At 30.4% G+C, this 21,241-nt stretch overlaps 1 protein-coding gene across 3 annotated transcripts in view; it reads left to right on the top strand.

The window, feature by feature from the left end:
• Positions 1-1,388: 1,388 nt before the first annotated feature.
• Positions 1,389-21,241, top strand: part of Engase (uncharacterized) — a 27,742-nt gene continuing 7,889 nt past the window's right edge. For 2 of the 3 annotated variants that reach the window (XR_012046246.1, XM_072887337.1), the window contains exons 1-8: positions 1,389-1,742; positions 1,845-2,164; positions 2,350-2,796; positions 2,908-3,082; positions 3,189-3,407; positions 3,585-3,964; positions 4,097-4,285; positions 4,349-4,458. Coding sequence is in view for 2 of the 3 variants with exons in the window: in XM_072887337.1 (XP_072743438.1) it covers positions 1,926-2,164; positions 2,350-2,796; positions 2,908-3,082; positions 3,189-3,407; positions 3,585-3,964; positions 4,097-4,285; positions 4,349-4,458 (1,759 nt within the window). In the remaining variant the exon portion in view is untranslated. Of the gene's footprint in view, positions 1,747-1,844; positions 2,165-2,349; positions 2,797-2,907; positions 3,083-3,188; positions 3,408-3,584; positions 3,965-4,096; positions 4,286-4,348; positions 4,459-21,241 lie in introns of all 3 variants that reach the window. The other variant, XM_072887338.1, reaches the window with a different exon arrangement.

Consider the following 21,241-nt stretch of genomic DNA (forward strand, 5'->3'; position numbering starts at 1 on the left):
TTATTTGCCGGATAATAATTAACCGGCAATAGGAAAGAATTATTTTTCTTCTTTGATCTCTGGCTAAAAATCGAGTCAGAATGAATATGGCCAGGAGCAACAAAGGTAGGTCCAACTGGCTAGAAAAGTACGTGGTCAAATACTGGCCTCGTTACCCGGCCAACACCCGCCGGACAATGGGCAGAGGCGCAGAGCGCCAATTTTTTAATCATATCCAAGCGCTCTACGCACCTCGAGCAAAACGGTCCTTTCCATTCCTGGCCATCTTGTCGGCCACCTGAACGAGCCGACGAAACCGCGCCAATCACGATCCAACCGCGGATCCATATCCGAATCGATACGCGCCGGTATAGATCGATCGGTCGAGGCCTTCCGCCCACCGAAGCGCGCACACCCCGCGACATTCGCCGATTGATATTGATATCGATCGCACAAAAATATGAGTATATTTTAAAGTAAAATATTACAAAGTTTAGAATTAAATATTACTAATCGCGTACACGTATACCAATTGAATAATCGGCATTAATTAACATTAATTAATAAAGTTTCTTTTCCCGAAATTAATATATCAAATGTCCTGCTCTTAAAATTGTAAATTTAAAGCGACAAGTAGATGAATTAAATGAGTCAACTGATGAATAGAATTACAGTAATTAAATAAAGTAAAATTATTTTATAAATATGTATTTATATATCATGTATTCATATATACATATATAGTATATTACGTAAGAGTCTTTTGCAACAATGATCTGGGTTAATTAATGTTGATAGATAATTTTCCTTTTTTTCAAATCACGATTAGTTGTTACAGAAAGTGTCTCGCATCAACATTTTTATTAGTAATACAAGAATTTATACGATTAAATATTTAGCGGGGACCTTCTTTTAGCTCTAATGCTTTAGCTATATAAATTAAAATGCTTGTCAAGTAAAAATTAAAACTTTTATTTTTTATTTTATCTTTTTTAAAATAATATGTAATGAAAATTAATGAAATTTTTACGATTATGACAGCGAACACGATATAATTCGGACAATTTTTACTTAAATAAGTAAAAAATTAACATTTTTCTCTAATTAAAAAAATGTTGTATACATATATACGTATACATATAATATATCTGATTTTTATTTCATTTAATTGAAACTATCGATATCTAATAGTTTATTATTGTATTTGTAGAACAATATAAGAAATTTTTTTTTGGTGAAAGTGAATAAGCAAAATGTGTTAATAAATTTTGTGGACATAGCACGGATCGCAACCAAAACTGTGCACATTATGTGTTATCCATTGAGAACATTCGTGGACATTGGCTATGTAGTTCAATGTTTACGTTTTTATGTTCACAGAGGGCGTATCGCTTTCAGGGATCACGTAAAACGTAAAACTGGACCGTGGCGTGGCGTTTCTCAGGCTTCTTTCCGTTTATAATTCTAAAATTATTTTTATATTTGATTTTTTCTTTCTTTTCATTATTTATATTTAAGAAATTTTATTAAAGTTTAAGATATTTTCATTTTGGCATCTCTCACTGGAGATGTTCTTATTATTACAAGAAAATACTTTGCAAATATAGTTTTTATAAAAATGTGTCAAGAAATGTATGTACATAATAACTTTTATATCAACTACATATCTAGAGTTTAACAAATTTACATTCCGCTCTTTGTTATTTATTTGTGTGTACAGTGTATGTACATGATAACTGTCAGCAGATAATGGTATCAGAAGAGTAGGTATAATTGTCACTTTAATTTGACCACAACATCACTATCAAAACCAGGAATTATTTTTTTCTTGAATGAATTATCATACCTTCCGGTGATATCCACAGGAAAGATTATTGCAGCAACGTACTACTAAGAAACAACAATGGAATGCAATAATATGTAGTAGTATATTAGAAACCACAGAGATGGCAAGCAGCACCGAAGTAAAAGAATTATTGCCATTTAAAACATTAGCAGAATTATACAATGCCTTGGACAATGGATTGACAGAGTTACCAATAGCATGTATCGCAGAGTCGGTTGATTATGTATATCGAGGTTCAGAAATCAGTGCGCAGCAAATTTCACTGAAAAAAGTAGACAGGGATGAACAGCCTAGGACGCTTGTCTGTCACGACATGAAAGGTGGTTACTTGGAAGACAGGTATAATTATACAAAGAATCTCTTTAAATTTTACGTATATATGTATATATGTACATGTATGGATATAGGGGTATATATGTACATGTTTGTATTTCCAACACGGAGCATGATAAATATTTTAAATAGTACCATTATGTTATTGCCATATTTATGTTGCCTTTATTCGACTATGTATTTCTTTACAGATTCTTATCGGGCTCTACTTCTCATGACTCTTATACATTTTATCACTGGAGTATTGTGGATACATTTGTTTATTTTAGTCATCACTTTGTAACTATCCCACCCTGTGGGTGGATCAATGCAGCGCACCATCATGGTGTAAAAGTATTAGGTACTGTTATTACAGAAGGAAACAATGATACTTGGAATATGATTTTAGCATCGCAGGAAGATGCAAAAAAATTTGCAGATGCTTTAGTATTGATTGCAAAGTGTTACCAATTTGAAGGCTGGCTTTTAAACATTGAAAATAAAATTAAGCAAGAAGATATTGACAATTTAATTTATTTTGTTAGATATTTAACAGAAAATATTCACAAAGAGATTGAAAATTCAGAGATTATTTGGTACGATAGTGTCACAAATAAGGGGGAATTAAAGTGGCAGAATGAACTGAATGACAATAACAAGTAATTTAATTTATTAATTTATTAATTTTTATTTCATATTGAATTTAACATTATATTTATATTTTTCAGTTTTAGTATAAATTTTAATAACAATTATTTCTTTTTTATCAGAGAATTTTTCTTACATTGCGACGGTATATTTTTAAATTATAATTGGACGGAATCACGGCTTAGCAATAGTCGTATACTCGCAAGGGAATTAGGTCGCGATATTAAGGATATTTATGTAGGATTAGATGTTTGGGGAAGAGGATGTCCAGGTGGAGGCGGATTTAATTCAGCATATGTAATTATTACTATTACTATTATATTATTATTTATATTATATTATTGCCTTATTATCTTAAGAAAAATTAAGCTGAGATAACAAAAATAAATTTTTATCCTTAAAGGCGTTAGATTTAATACGGAAACAGGGTCTTTCCGTAGCTATTTTTGCTCCTGGTTGGACACACGAATACTTTGGTTCAAACTCCTTCCAAATGTTAGAAGATTTATTTTGGGCTCAACTGTTTCCGTATCTATATGTGCACGTACCCATTTACGAGGATGAAACATTTAAGACTTCTTTTTGTCGTGGTGCTGGTATCTGTTATTATTATAATGGCGAGGTAAATAACAAAAAAAAAATTATTTAGCTCGTAATATATATTTGGAAATACTTGAAAATATATATTCGACTAAAAAATACTTGAGATATATAATTGTTAAAAAAAAAAGTTTGTGAAATTAACTTGAAATAATTTACAATTTTGTAAAAAGCATGCAATGTTCGCGTTTATGTCCAGGAGCATTTCGAACCATACAAGATAAACGGCGAAAGCGCGCACGGAAAAAAGGCGTTTTATAATTTGCGACTGCAGCAACCGCAACTAGCAGTTCCTGCACCGCATTCACAATTTACGCGATCCACACAAAAAGTTCTTGTCGAAGATGACAATGAAGTAAATAATGACCAAGGCGATAAAGCTAACGATACTAAAAAGCCACGTATAGAACGTATCTATGAAAATAGAAAGAATATTATACGAGTATGCGATAATCTCGTCAGTTTTGAAGAAAAATTACCTGCCCCCGATGATAATACTTTTGAGTTTTGCGATCAATTCTCCTATAACGGTGGTGGATGCTTGAAATTAATTACTATGAATGACAGATTATATCATAGGTGAGAATATATATTTGTGTCTTGAACGATAATTTGTAACAAAAAAAAAAAAAAAAAAAAAAAAAAAAAAAAAAAAAAAATTAGCAGTAAAACATGTATTATTCAATGACCAGTTATAAATTATGATTACAGATTATTTTTGATTCACATTGATTTGAAACATAACATCCAGGCATCCATCGTTTACACAGAACTTGAACGAACTGGAATATTGACGAATGAGTCTCACAAGGATCCTGTTTTGATCCTGGGGAACAATGGTGATCTAAAATCGATTTTACCTTACAATTCCATCAGATTAAACGCCAAATGGAGAAAATGGTAAACTTTGCGTAACATTAACGAATTATCGACAATTGTCACTAGCGAATATATTTTTTGTAGCATCTACTTGACGAACTTGAGGACCGTGGACGAGATCGGTGTGTCCTTCCTGAGACAATGTGATTGCTACTTGGGTGAGATTGTTTTGGAAAAGATGAATCATCGTTTTGGTGAGTACAAAAGATAGCGAATTACACTGAACACTGAACTCTACGCGACAATACGGCGGAGATATGTAGTTGTGCATAGCAAGTGAATTGCGTCATCATATAAAAAAAGGAAAGATACACACACACACATACACACATCTCTTTTATGCTTCTTCTCTTTATCTTTCTTTTTCTGCTTCTTTTCTGCTTCTCCTCGTTTATCGATTGAGAGACGCTCACTCACTTGGGTGAAAGGAATACCGTATACGTTGTCCCGCGATAGAACAATAGCTTGCAATTTAAATCGTTCGATTAAATTTTATACATATCCGCTCGCTCATTCCATTTCGGATCGCCAGGTACAAAATTATACGGCCAGCAAAAATTTCTACCCCGACAATGTTATTTGAAAATAGCAAAATTGTTCGCTTTCGTTGCTGACAAACTTGATCGTAGTGTATTTTATAAACGCATTTCAATGTATAAAGCAAATATTTCCAACATTTGAAGCGATTCGTTGCTCGAATCGTAATACTTGGGCCAGTTATATATCACTACAAAAAGATATCTACATTTCTTTGTCTCGAAATATTTATTATAGTGGCAGTAAATGTTGCAAATTTTATTCTATTGGCGATTTAAAAACGCGGCAGAATTGTTAGATCGAATGATTGATATTCGCGCGCTCCCACGTTAAAATGAACGGTATTTGGGTCTGAAGGAGGGCGTGCAGCCACGCATATTCATTCGCGCCTCGATTGCATCATTTGCCATGTGATACCTGCTACCTATTATAAAGAAGATGCGACATACATATGCTCGATTGCATCGGGAGTTTTATGGCCAGTTGACACTTTCTAATACTTTGCGCAATTAATGATAATATACTACATGTATGACGTACATACAAAACGTCTTTTTAAATTCTTTTGATTAATTTGAAGTTGATCTTCTTTCGAAAAATATTTAAAAAAAAAGAAAATCATTCACACACACACACACACACACACACACACACACACATATATATATAAGTAAGATGAGAGTAAAAAATATTGTAAAGAGAACAGGCTAATAAAAATACATGTTAAATACATGTTAAAATGTAACAAGATTGAAATAGTAAGTAACAAGAATTGATGATTAAGAAACCCCAAAAGGAATGGTATAGAAGGAAAAGAAGGAAAAGCATTTTGTGTATTGACGATATGCATATGTGTAACGCATCGTAGAAAATAAGCGTAAGAAAAATTTGCAATAGGAATTTATAGCTACTTTTGCTCCTATTGGATTGATTTTCTTTATGCAGGCATATGTAGCGTTATACATTTTGCATTACAAAGTATATATGTATCAATGTCCGATCGATCTTTTTACTTATCAATTGCGTCAAGTATTCTTGTTGCATCGATCATTTTTCCCTTGCAAATTCAAAACTAAACGCTAGTATTGAATCGTAAACTTTTCAAATCATTGCGTTCAGTAAGATTTACAATTATCACGTGCTTTTACAATCTTTCTCTCCAGCATCATGGTTGTTTTTGCGGAGGTATGGTTGTTTTCACTATTTATATTTACAAGCTAAGAGATGAATGACATCTCATTTTTGCATTTTTAATAAACATGAGACAGTGAGCGTCAAACTTCTTTCTGTCTTTCCTGTTATATACTTTATATGAGAAGATGCCCCTTTTTAATCGAAAGAGTTGTATATTTCCCAAACTTAAAATCGTACAAAAAATGTTTTAGATAGAATTTATAAAGTTTTAAGAGGGGAAAAAAAGTTAATAATCTTTAGTTTTAAATAATTGTAAAATCATTTTTCAAGATTATGTGAAGGTTAACCTTGTTTTTTTTTTAATTTTGAATCATCCTAATTTTTTATATAAATTTTATATAAATCGATTTCTTGCAATATTCGTAAAAAGTTTTAGGAATAGAATGACCAAAAGTTGAATTGTTTATGATATTATGTAATTGCAACGAGCAGCTACATATTTTTTCTTAAAAATAACTTTTTTTTTTGTATCATTGATTTTTTTTATTATTTTATGCACAAGTATTACATAAGATTTTCAAAGAATGAATATTTTATGATATATTTCATAATTTATGTAAAATATGTTAAATTAAAGCATAACATATCTCGTAAATTATTCAATTTTTGACGATTTTACCCGTTTATAACTTTTTATGTCGCACATTGCAAGGAATTGATTTATAATATGAAAATCGGGGTAGTTTCACTTGAAAAATTTAAATTGATCTTTACATGATATCTTGAAAAAATGACCTTATTTAAAATTAAAGAAAAACAATCTTAATTAAAGTTGCAAAAAAAAAAAAAAGAAAAGATTATTAAACTTTCTTAACTTTCTTATATATTTTATCTGAAACATTTTTTTTTTGTACGACAAGTTTAGGAAATAGACAGTTGTTTTATTGAAGTAAGAAACTCTTAGAAATTTTTCCATGATATCGCTGTTGTTTCAATATTATTTTAACTTAATATATTTAAATGGGCATATTCTATATCTTATTGTTACTTGACAAGAAATAAATACATATATATATATATATATATATATATATATAAATTATATTTCATTTGTATATTTCATTAGGAAAATCATCAGATTTCCGTGTGACTATCCTATATTACAATAATGATAATAATAATACTGAAAAAAATTAAACCTAATAAACAATGAAAAGACGCACAAAATTTCAAAATTGAGGAAAGGAGTGAGAGAAAAAGGGGGGGGGGGAGACAAAGGAGAGAGAGATGACAAATTTGATGATGCGTAAAACAATCGATGTAACCATCGCGAGTCAACAGCAGCATCATATCTTCTCTATTTACTTTTTCGATCAGAATCCACCAGTATGTATTCGAGGAGTAGGACAATATACTGTCTTGTGGTCAAGCAACGTTCTTGACTTGAGCGTTTGCATTCTCGCGTAAAGTTTCTATCGACATCTTCGCAATCGTAATGTGAAAGTAAAACATGTTTGATCACGTGCGTGTTTGAATCTTTTTCTTTCCACGGTCACTAATGCGTCTAGCTAATGATTGTCCAAAGGAAAAGAAAAGAAATATTCTATCGAGAGATATTTTCGCAATATATTGTTCGCAATCATATTGTTTTCGACATTACTAATCCGAGTGACAATTTACCCTTGTCGGATAACACAGTAGTTAGACACTATATTTGCGAGACACTGAAAAGACAGAAGGTTGATTATATGTATTTTTTTTTTTCATTTTTTTTTCTTATCCTTGAATGGATCAAAATTTATGTTTACAGATTTTAAATGCGTTTTTGTGTTTTCTTGTTTTGATTAAAGTTTATTTTATTGTTTAATTGATTATATTGATTACGAGAACGCATTATAAGCTGCATTATATACGATAAGCTACAAAATTGTATACATATAATTTATACATATATACGCAAAATCGTATATGTATACACAATTTACTTGCAATAGATTTTCATAAATACATACAAATATTCTTAAATTTGAAATTTTATCAGCGATTTTAATATTTTATATTAAATTATAGAATATACATTTATAGAATATTTTACATGTTGAATATTTTTATTTTAAATTTTACATTAATTATGTTACATTTCTAAAATAAGCAACTCTAATTTGAACTTTATTTATATTGGCTGTCAATTGATAGTACATACAAATAGCTGACTAATATCGTGTTATTTTACTCGGTTTTATTTTCGTTTTTTTTTTTTTTTTTTTTTTTTTACGAATGGACGTTACTCTTTAATAGAATTCGAGAGTTGAATATCGCGATATATGTATTATATATGTATATAAAATAAAGATTGCAATAATTGTCAAATTTTTGTATCAGGGTTTATATCGTAATCATGTTGCTCTCTTTTTTTCCATTACAATATAGGAAGAAAATACTTATTAAAAAATGTCGAAAAAAGAAAGAAAAGAAAAAAATATCAATCGAGTATGATAGAGAAGCGCGAACGATGCCTTTCGACGAACTGGAAAAATAGTTTTCTTTACCTTTAATCCTCAAAATTATTCACGAGATTATTCGGCGATTGCCGATGTAGATAATTGGCTATTTGAATAAAAAGAAGAAAGTTATTCACTTGATTGTTTGATTTATTTTTACTTTTCATAACGTATGAGAGAGACTATGTATGTACGTGGCTAAAAAATAAGGCGTTATTATTTTACAATTAGTATTAATGACAAGCATAATTTATACGTAATAATAACAAAATGTGAGACATAATAATAATTCAAAAGAGATAATTTGATCGAAAGAATTTTGATTTTAATTTTAATAGTTTAACAATAAAATTAACAGAAAAATCTTGTAATTTTTTTTCTTAAATTATTCGTTTTACAGTTACTCTAGTCAGATTACACTTTCCTTTTAGTTTCTCGTTAAGTCATCGAGAGATTCTCAACTATTTTTCAACTCGGATACTTTTTGCATGTTATGCGGCATACGCAAATCACGTTAAAAAGGAAAGTTTCGATGTCAGATCGTCAGATGGCTGATAGAAAAAAAAAAAAGGAAAAAAGAATGGCGATTGATCGATCATTACTGCTGCTATCTCATCGACGCGACGCCTATTCACATTCACATGCGATTATCTCCGTAGAAAACAACAAGTGAGTAATCGTGGCGCGAGACGCGAGACGCGAGACTTTCGCCGTATTGGTCGCAAGTCGCAAATGCAATTGCAGTTGCAATTTCGCATATGCCCAGAGACGCCAGAGATGTCTAGAGACTTGAATAAATGAACCGTCTCGAAAACAATTTGTAGAGAGACGGCAAAGACGAGGGCGGGGGCAGCTGCAGCTGCAGCGGCGACGGCGACGGCGACGGCGACGGCGACGGCGACGGCGACGATTCTTAGCTTCTCCTCTCCTCTCACATTTCTCCGATGAATGCCGTTTTAGAAAGGCGGCAGAGAAACTTCTAGAAGCGAGAAGCGAGAAGCGAGAAGCGGGAAGCGAGTGTGTATCGAGACTTTATCTGCCACGGCGAAATCAGTGGCGTACCGTGCTCGATAGCACGGTATATTTGCACGCTTTTCATTCCTATTTATATATGTATTGTACTTATGTACTTATATTGCAGTTCTTCAAGTTTCTTCAGAGCCTATTTTATTTTACTTTCCTTTTTCAAATGTAGTATTTACATTTTTTTCTTCCAATTTTGGAAATATTTTCATACTTGTCGCGAATGACGTCACTTTTATTATAAATATTATACTAATTAATATATGTATATATATCTATATATATGTATATATTTTTTTTTATTTCAACGTTTAGAAGATATTTTGATTAAAGAAAATTGAGAAAAAATAGTACATTATTTTAACAAATATATATCAAAATTGCAAAATGAGACAGAACTTTTTTAAAATTATAAAGCACGAATAAAAAGCTGTTTTAATATTAAAACAGCTATCATCAATCTATGTAAAACGACGCGTAAAAGATTAATTAACACGTATATCTACGCGCGTACATTTAAATAATTTGCTTTTATTTGCTGTTATTTATTGCGTCAAATTATTTTCCCTGATAGAGAGAAGGCAGTTGTTCACGGTCTACGTTCTACGTTATTGACGTTAGGAAAGTTAAGGAAACATGACTGCAAGGGTATTATATTCGTTTATCTACAATATATATGTATAAGCATGTAGAATTATCTAAATTAATATAGATGGCATCGATGACAGTAGAGCGATAATTTATTATTCATCGCGCGATTATCGTTATGTCGAGAAGCCTATACATTAGAAAGTCGGAAGTAACTGCGGCATTAAAAACGGATGGCGATTTCATTAACCGCGATGCAAACACTGTCGTTGAAATTCCAAGCTGACATAATTTGAATTGCGTCTTGCTCTGATGCAAGCGCATTCTTCCTGTAAAATTCATTCACAAGTATGCGGGTACGGAGGAATTTTGTTTCTAACAATAAGATGAGTACAATATATATTGTATCTACGCGTAAAAAGGAATATGTAATTATGCAGCGGAAAACATAATTACGAAAAAAAAAGGAAAAAATCTTTTAAATTAGTATTTATGTTTCGCAAAAAATAACATTAAATTTTAATTTAACATTTAGAAAACTTTATTTTTTATTTTTTGCTGTTATCCATCATGAATTTAGCTGATTTTGAAATTTTTCTTGGATACAACATTTGTATTATGTGTACGTACATATATATTATCTCTCTTGTGTGTGTACATACATACGCATTCTTCGGTGTGCTTTCCGCTTTAAAATTCCAAAATCATCTGTGAGCAAAAATACAATGCAAATTGAGGAAACAATTAAGTGGGATTCAGATACGATATATAAATTATAAATATTATATGTATACGTATATGTGTAACTCGTGCGTCAGGAAAAAAGAATCTTTTCCTCTTTATGATTTTCCATACGAATCTTATCTTCGGAAGAAAACTAGGACTCGTTGCAGTCGAATGAAAAATTGAGCGCTCAAATGCCAAATCAAATGTGCGATACGCGATACAGAGCGTCCCATTTTAAAAGATCTATCTCATTCAGTCAGAAACTTTACGTTATCTTAAAAAATGTTTCATATAAAAGTTATAAAGCTTAAAAAGATTTTTTATGCGCTTAAAAAATTAGTATAAAATTTGATCTCGGTAAAATCAATATCAATCATATTCTCATATGTTGTTGCTTGTGATCTGCTTGTGAACAAAAAATAAATAATAGGCATAAAGTTAGATAACGAACAGTTTTCACGTTTGACTGGTTTAAAGTCAGACACTGATATCTTATGATATAAATCTCGATAATTTTGAAAAGACTAAATGTGGATAAGAATTTAACCCATGGATAAAATTATAGTGTTTTGAAAATATTTTAAGAAGGGTTAAAAGAATATGTATTAAAAAATGAGAGGTTCTATTCAATTTTCCAAAAAATTTAAGACGGTCTCGTCCTGATCTTGGTAACGTAATTTCGTCATTTATTGCCAAACTCATATTGTCGTTGAATGCATCTTTTTAAATTTTCTAACTTTTATGTGAAACATTTTTCAAGATAACGCAAAGTTTCAGAAATATTTATGTGGATTTTTTTTAAGATGGGACACACTGGTAATAGTAAAAAATTAAAATAGAATTAACTCATCTTTAGAATTAGCCTTGAAATGCGAAATAACATAATACTGATTTTTAACAAGAAAATATTTTAAATTTGCTTGTACAATAGGTTGTGTAAAATAAATCCATGGAAAAAAATTTTGACTTTTAATCACTTTTATTACGTGATGTTATATATTCATCTATTAAATTATTCATTTATTAATAAATATTCAACATGTATAAGATGTATTACGAATTTTGTCGTAAAAAATATGAGTAATTGAAACAAAATGTGGTTACATCTTGAAAAATATCAACTATACATATAGTACATGTATGTTTCATATTACGAAAAATGAAAAGTTCCATTTAAAAAATTCAAGACAACCTCGCCCTGATCTTGAAAAATTAAATAAAAGAGAATTAAAAGCATAAAAGTAAAGCAAATATTAATCTTTTTTTCCTTGAAAATTTTCAGCCTTGGAGTTAATGTAATCTCATAACAATAAATTCATGTTTTGGATTCTTCTTGTTTTGTTTTTTTTTTTTTTTTTCTTTTTCTTCTCTCTCTCTCTCTCTCTCTCTCTCTCTCTCTCTCTCTTTCCCTCTTTACAAAAGTAGTGGAGAACAAGATTCTCTGTTGTACATACACATTGAAAATCCCGTGCGCATTAACGGTCTATGTACGGCACTGATGAATACAGCAAACTTTTACAAGTAGTACTAGTACATACTTATGTAGAGGTAACGGCTGAGTACAACGTGATGCGCGACACACACACACACACACACACACACACACACACACAGAGATAAAGGCAGATATATTTCAACGATGTATACCTGCCAAGGCTTGCGGATACCGTAAAGAAGCGTGCGCGATTCTTACCTTTCAATGTGTCAGACCGCGTTCAACTATGCCCACGTACATGTATTTCGACGCGAAATACGTGAAATACAATACTTGTGCGAAAAATACATTCTGAAGAATGCATTTAGCTTTAACGCAATTACCCTGCATTTTTTGAAAATTTTTAAATAAAACATTCTGTACATTTATATATGTGAAATATTTTGTAAGGTGTCTTTTATTTTTGAAATGAATTTCTACATTTTAATGCTTTTAATAACTAAAATCAATCGAATATTTATTTCGCATTCTGTATGTACATATTTACTTTCGTATTTCATTTCAAATCTTTATTATTTACATTATTAATGAATAATTATTTAACGTAATTTTAAGTTTTAACTTTAATTATTTTCTATTATTATGCATTTTTTTTACAATGATTAAAAATTATATCTTAATGCGTGTAAAATATTGCCAAAAAATTTTTGCATATAATTTATGATAAAAAGGGAGATAATTTGAGAAAAGTTTGACGTATTCTTGTGGAATTTACTTGCTCTTAACTCTACATAGTCATGAAACGTATCGTAATACGAGACCGATGTACACGAGAATTCGCGTACTTATATGCGCTAGCACTTCTCGAAATGAGGAGATACGCTCTATCTAGAAGGTTATAGTAGATGTTGATGTACACGTTCACGATGCACGAAGAAAAACTTATTAACTAGATCTTATACGGTATACGAGAAGAAACGTAAAAATTCTTTCATTCCAAATTCTCTTCTTTTATTATCCTTACGATTCATTGCACCATATACATATAATATCATAATACGATTGCTAGACTTAAAGTTATTTCTAAGATATTAGCTCTTTATTTTTGAAGTTGAGGCGTTTTTTTTTTAATCTTTTCCTTATCAATAAAATGAGAGGTATCATGTATAGAAAATTTGTTATGACGAAATTCAAAAATTTGTAAAAGATTACAAATTAAATATTATAAATGTATACTCACGAGGTTGGTTGAGTAATACTAGTAAAAATATTTATTTCGAATTATTCGTATTCGTTTGAAAACAATAATTTTTATTCATGCGAAATGCAAATTTTTGCTTATACATTTTTGCTTCGTACTTTTCTTCTGAAACAAAATCTTTGCCTCTCTCTCTCTCTCTCTCTCTCTCTCTCTCTCTCTCTCTCTCTCTCTCTCTCTCTCTCTCTCTCTTTGGTCTCTTCTGAGAGTACTCTTTCTTCGCTTTTATTTATATAATTCATTTTCTGTTACACTTATCTTTTGATTGCAGCGCGTTAATTTTGCACCGATAAAATTTATAATATAATAGAAGAACGATTTGTTCTACTTTAGCGCGAGTAACCTGTTACAGCGTGTGCTATTCGGGAAATTACACATAGCGCGAGGGCAAGAATAACTGCATATTAATATGCTCTTCGGGGTTAAGGAACCATGAGAAAAAGAGAAAGGGGAGAGCGAACAAATATATATATATATATATATATATATATATATATATATATATATATATATATATATATATTATAATTAAATTAATGTTTGCGAAATTTCCTTGACAAAATGCATGTGATTTTATATATTAACATTTTACTATAAAGATTTATCAAACTATCAATTTATGTAAATTGCCTGATGTTGGAATAATTCTTTGTGCGTCTGTAATGACTCGTTGAAATGAAACTAATATTGTTGAAAAGGTCAGGTTTACATGAAGAAGTTTCTTATCTTACATTTTTTTATTCATATTTGCGTGTCGAATTCTCTTTTGCAATTGTCAATAACTAATATACTTTTATATTATACAAAATTATAAATTGAATAAAATATATAATATTGTTAATTTTTTTAGAAAGTTGCGCACGGAATTGCGATTAATTGCTATGCGTGGGAATCTTAAATACATTACGATCGTTTTTTGTATCAATACTTGTACATTTTCCACTAACGAAGGCATGCAAGGTGACTGATCTCTCGTGTGTCAATTTCGCAAATTTCCGTCGCACGGCAGTCGCGCGGTGTAGAGAGGGAGAAGCGGAGAAAGAAAAGCGGGTGAACGAGAGCGAGCGAGCGAAAGAAAGAAACGATATGCGAAAGACGAGAAAAGTAGAAAGAGATGTAGAAGCAGCAGGTAGGGGGTAGTGTACCGTGTACCTGCAACCTGCAACCTGCAACCTGCTGCCTGTAATACATTTCTCGACTCTCGACTCTCGCCTCTCGACTCTCGCCTCTCGCCCCTCTCGACTCTCGACTCTCGACTCTCGACTCTCGACTCTCGACTCTCGACGCGCACCTCCAGTCTCCAGTCTCCAGTCTCCAGTCTCCAGTCACCTCCAGTCACCGAGCGAATGCTCGACAGATCGGTCACGCGATAGATTTTCTTCAAATCGCGATCGTAATTGTCGCAATTGTCTCGCCGCTCATGTCATGCAAAAAGATAAAGATCGAATGACGTTTTTAATCAGCCCGATACGACGTCGTAAATCGAAAGAATCGACGATTATAATTTGTTGGTACGTTAAACCGCAAGTATATTCGTCAACTAATCCTGCTAATCTTTCAAAGTATACTAAAGTTACTAAAGTTTTAATGCATGCATGTGTATGATCAATATTTTCGTGCGTGTGATTTTTTTAATAAAATTATACATATAATTGTGTGATTTATAATTTGCTGTTTACGACGGGCGACTCTTTTTAAGATTGTTTATAAGAAAAAGAAGAAAAAATAGATTTAAGAATAGGAAATACCAACCAATATAGAATTGCGATGAGTTTCGGCTTTGATATGCCATGTGTCAATTTTGTTTCTCTGCCTTTACCTATTACAATTTTTATATCTGTATTGGGGTAATATCGCTGTTTAAAGTTTTACAACATTTTTTCGCGTCCATGTTTTCTATGTATATATAATAAATTTACAAGTCTATAATTTATATATATATAATGAATCTTTGCTCATGCACATACTGTGAGAAGAAATATTAGAAACGCGCATTTCATAAAAAAAACGGGAAACAAAGCAGCTGAAAGAGAGAGAGAGAGAGAGAGAGAGAGAGAGAGAGAGAGAGAGAGAGAGAGAGAGAGAGAGAGAGAGAAAGAGAGAAACACTTGAAAATGCAAAAATTCTACGCGCGCTGACGAAAACGCTCCGGTGAATGTAATAATAATCTCAAGCTCTCTCGAAACGCTCCGAAAGATGCCTCGCAGCTGTAAGGACGGTCCGTTATGTATGTTTATTCACGAGTACCCGAGAAATGAAAGACTCGATTAGGATGTTCAACTCATGTTTTAATCACTGTTTTGCGATTAGTTCTCAACTACCTACATTGATACATATGTATGTTGATATTCTCTCTTTCTTGAGTCGCTAATAATAAATAATAATTTTTCTCTCTTTATCTTTTATTGTACAGAATTTTATCTCATTTACTTTTTTTATTTATAAAATGTTATGTATAAAAAAGAAAGATTTTGGTTAACGCGCATTTCGAAAAATTATTTTTACACATAGAGTAGCCTATCTAATGTGACAGTCTAAAGTCTAAAATATAATATTTCCGTTGTTTTTCATGATACAGGGAAACTTTTCAGGAAAGTTACAATATATGTAGTTTGATAATAATATTTGTCAGTGAAATATTAACAATATATTCCACAAACGGCATCCTAATCGACCTAATCGAAACTGACGTTGATTTCCACTATGAAACATTTATAATTTTTTTTAGTCATCGATCCTAATTAATGAGTGAGCCAACGAATGTATACGACATACATCAATAAACGTAAACAAAACTTAAATGTCAAGGAAAAGTTAAATATAAAAGAACGTAGAAGAATATACAATAGAAGCCATTAAGTTATATAATAATTTAGTTTGCCATTTAAAATTAAATCTAAACCTGGTAAACGTAAAAAAATTTCATTAATTTACAATCTTTTATAATCTTGAATGACCTTTACGTAATTAGTAAGTTGTTGAACTTGTCTCATCAATCGCTATCATATTTTTAAAAAAATATAACGCATACCATTTAAAAAATAAGGTTGACTTTTGAAATTTCTTCTACATTTCCATCTATAAGAAAAAAAAACTAATCACGACGTGATAATTAAGTATCATCTTCGAAACAAAACAAAATAACTTTTATTTTGTAATTTAATTTTAAATAATTTTTCCGATCCTTTCTTTAATTGGTGCTTATGGAATAATCACATATTCACAATATATATTAAATCAAATATATATTGTGTGTAAAATTTCGATGTACAAAGTAATGTAAATAATTGTCCTTCACAAATATAGCATGCATTTTATTTTGTAAATTTAAAAATTGTGTTAAATTGGTGTTAAATTTGAATTATATCAATCAAAACATAATGTGTTATCATTGATTATAGCAGAAAATTGTACTTACTTTTAATTTCAAATTAGAAAATCTTCCGGTTAGGTAGAGATTCTATCTGTGCTATTGATGCAGTCTACTGATGAAAGTAATATATAAATTATATATTATAATAACAGTACACACACATAGACTCACCCGCACGCACACGCGTGCGCGCGTAAGTGAAACTGTCTCTATGAAGATTCGAAAACTGGAATTTCTTGATTTAGTGCAACGACTTGGATGATACCTGAGCAATTTGTGACATCGCAAATTATGCTACTTATTTTATATACCGATATCTTCTTCCGCGTGTGCGAGCGATTCGAATCTCATAAATTTCGAATAACGTTTCCTGACGTGCTGCTTGTGCCGGATAGATAGCTGTTCGAAATAGTTTCACGGTATTTGACGATCATAGCACGTTTAAGAATTAACGGATCTTTCTTTCCGCACTTTTGGAAAAATAAAATAAAACGAGCTGTGGTATATAGATACATATGTATGTAAAAACGCTATTTAAGCGTACATATAATACGCAAATTTAATTAATTTACATCTTTAAAAAATCAAAAATACACTTAAAAAATAAAAAATAATTCCGTAAGTATCTTAAATTTATATATTATAATCATTATAGAATTATACAGTTATAAATGTTTTCTTTATCTTGATCACCAGAAATATTTTGATTGTTATTGATGACAGAGAAAACAATATAAAGAAGAAATTATTGCGCGTAAGGAATATATGTATTAAGATTATTACGTATAAGAAAAATCAATACAAAAATATTAAACAATATTAATCAATTTTAATATTATTGATATAATATTATGTCAACAATAATATATCAATTTTTTACATTAGCTACGATATTAGTGTCTTCTCTCGTACATAAAAGATGTATCTATATAATCTTGACAAATTGCAGAAAGGATGACAAGAAGTTTTGACGATTACCATTATAATTTATTATAGATTTTTTTAAGATGATGTTTTCTCCTCTTACTCGCATTATCTATAATAGTTTTTTTTTTTCGTACAATATCAATAACAGTCAAGATACATATGTCAGATGATTTAATTCGGGTTAGGTTAAAAAAACTCTGTATTATTAAGCGGTAAAAAATTGTCGCGACCTTATACTCGAGGAAAAACAATGATACAATACATTTTTTATAATATTAAGATTGTGTTTTTTTTTTTTTTTTTTTTTTTTTTTTTTTTAATTTATATCGTTTATTCGCAAGTGTTACATAAATGTTTGCTTTATTTCTAGATAATTATGATTCTGCATACATTGCCAGTCGGATCAGCAATTACCACGTTGTACAATCTGCTTTAAATTCGACGTAGCTTTCTATTGCTACATTTAATTATATTAATTCGCAACTGTTGTAAATTTTGTTATAAACAATCTGTGCTGAATATTCAATATTAATATCAAAAACAATTGAATGTAATTCTTATATATACGTCAATTTTTAAGAAATGATTCAAGAAATAGATAAATTTCTATCAAAAACAAAAATACATACAACTGTGAATCTTTATTATCCGTATACGATTATTAAATAAATATATCATATATAATAAATAAAGTCTAAAATTAGATAAATTTCAAAAAAGTACATTGTAATTTGAATGAAAAAAATGCTCACAATGCACAGAAATCTCTGAGATTCTATAAAATTACAATTCATACGACATAATAATGCATTGGCGCAAGACTATGCTCGATATAAGCGAGCGAGAAATCGTATGAATTTTGTAAATAAAAGTGAAAAATGCGATCGATGCCACGATTGGGACATTACCGCTCTTTCAATCTCTTTCTTTGAATCTCGAATAAATAATAACCGAGAATAGAATTAGCGGCGGAAAATTATTTCGAACAAGAAGAAAGACGGTGCAACAATTGCGGCGAGACGCAATTATTATATTATTATTGTTAACGATGTACAATTGATTCGGAAAAGAATCATGGAGGACGCAGCGACAATCGCGCTCGATTCCACAGTGAGAAGTCAAAATTCAAGTCATTCGAAGGAATCCAAAGATTCGGTAAATTCAGAATCGAAGCCGGAGAGTTGTCGAGAGTCGAAACACTCGAAAGATATTCTTATCCCGGAGAAACAACAACGACAGCATCAGCATCATCATCAGCACCAGCACCAGCACCAGCATCAGCATCAGCATCAGCATCCGAAGCGCGCATCAGCATCCGAAGATCGACAGGATCTGCAGGCTTCAACTGCAACTTCTGAGGAAAAGGATGACTCTAATCTACTCATGTTCACATCCTGTGGACAATTGTTGCTCGGTAAGTTGTGATTTTTCACAGAGTTTTTCTTCATTCATTTTATCAATATTATCCACATCCATATGTATTATATATATATATATATATATATATATATATATATATATACACCAAGATTAATCATTAGTATTAATTTTCAACTAGAGGTTAAGCATATGTAATTGAGATTTTAATAAATGAAATAATGTAATCGTAAATGGATTATGAACTAGATATTGGATGATTTCTAGAGGGGATACTTGTGTTTCTTGATCTTATAAAATGAAGACATTATTATAATATATTGTCTCACATTTCATGTGTTTATGTCTTTATGATTAAAAATGAATATCACAATATATTAATTTGATTATTTATGTAAAAATTGTACGAAATTTATTCTTTTATATATATATATATATATTTATATTATATATATATATATATATATATATATATATATATATATATATATATATATATATATATATGTGTATACAATATGTATTAGTCGTTGCAAATGAAAAGTGGCCGCTTTTAATAATTCAAACTTTTCGTGTTTGTAATTCAATTTTTTGGCAGCCAATAAGCGCTGTAGGTATATCATTTTAAAAGTAAATATCTCCTAAAGTCCTAAATTAATGCATTTACGTTATAAGCGATATACGTTTAAAAACTGCAATTTTTTACATCATTTTACAAAAAAATTTAAATAATTTTTTGTACAAGTTTAAGCTTGATTTTAACATGGCTGAGGCAACGCGTAATATAAATTTTGCTTTCGACGAAGGTACTGCGAATGAGCGGACCACTAAACGTTTCCAATTTATGGAAAAATCGTTTGAAAGAGATAACGGTGTAAAAATGGTTGTTTTCATAGAATTTCTTGCTTCTCGTTCTCGAAATTTCTCTCGACATGACTAAAGACACGAAGAACATTGAAGGATTTGTGTCGCGTTGAAAGAAATGCATTAAAAGTACATGAAAAAGGCTATTTTAAATGAAGAAAATAATAATCATATAAATGTATAATATAAATGTTTCAATGAAAAAAACAGTCGTTTTATTTACAAAAATTCATGCGTGCGTTTCGAGAAATCACGAAGGGAAATGTCGAATGCACATAAATCAGAAAGCAACGTAAGAGTGAAAACATTTCACTTGGAAAGTCGTATATACACATGCAACTCATTTTGCACAACTATAAAGCATAATATAATACTTTTTGCATCTTTGCGACGTATTTCGTCTGAATAATTGAAGGGGGGGCGGGGGGAGGGTGGGATGATTGAGACGGACGAGTTAATTATTCTCTCTCTCTTTCTCTCTCTCTCTCTCTCTCTCTCTCTCTCTCTCTCTCTCTCTCTCTCTCTCTCTCTCTCTCTCTCTCTCTGGTGCATCCTGCTCTGTTCTTTATATTATAACATCACCTAAGATCACTCGATAGTTTGATATTATAACTATCGAGTGTAAGCATACTTCCTGCAAACAAATATTTACGCATTAATTAAGATGATTAGGTTAAACGATCAAGAATATACTTTTAATTTAAACTTGTTAAAATTTAATTTATAACTATTAAGTTTTTCAGTATTATTTTCAGGCTAGATCTGATTATACTAATTGTTCCTTCCTTCTTACTGGTGAGATAATGATTCTGTTTATCTAAAAGATAATGAGAAAATGAGTTAAAGAAATGTAAAGTAAAATCTTTTTTTATGAGGTCTTGAGAGATTATCGAGAAACTTGATGTTGAATAAGATTGGAAGATTAATGATGATAATTTCTTTTTTTATTGTTAATTTTGAATAAACTTGGATGAATATGAATTTACACTACACAAATTTTATTTTAACAGTATACCTCTCTATCAGAATAATTATAAATAACAAATATAAAACTATTTATACTTATAAACTTATATAAATTTTAAAATAATAAAAAAGATGTATACTTTATAATATTTTAATATTATATTTTTTCAAAGAGTGAATTATTTTTCCAATCATTTTCTTTTTCAACTACATATTTTCTTTTATTCAAATTTTGATGCGTACTACAATATTACGAAACGTATTACTA

Source organism: Anoplolepis gracilipes, chromosome 2 (assembly GCF_047496725.1).
Source record: "Anoplolepis gracilipes chromosome 2, ASM4749672v1, whole genome shotgun sequence".
In the NCBI taxonomy this organism is placed as follows: domain Eukaryota; kingdom Metazoa; phylum Arthropoda; class Insecta; order Hymenoptera; family Formicidae; genus Anoplolepis; species Anoplolepis gracilipes.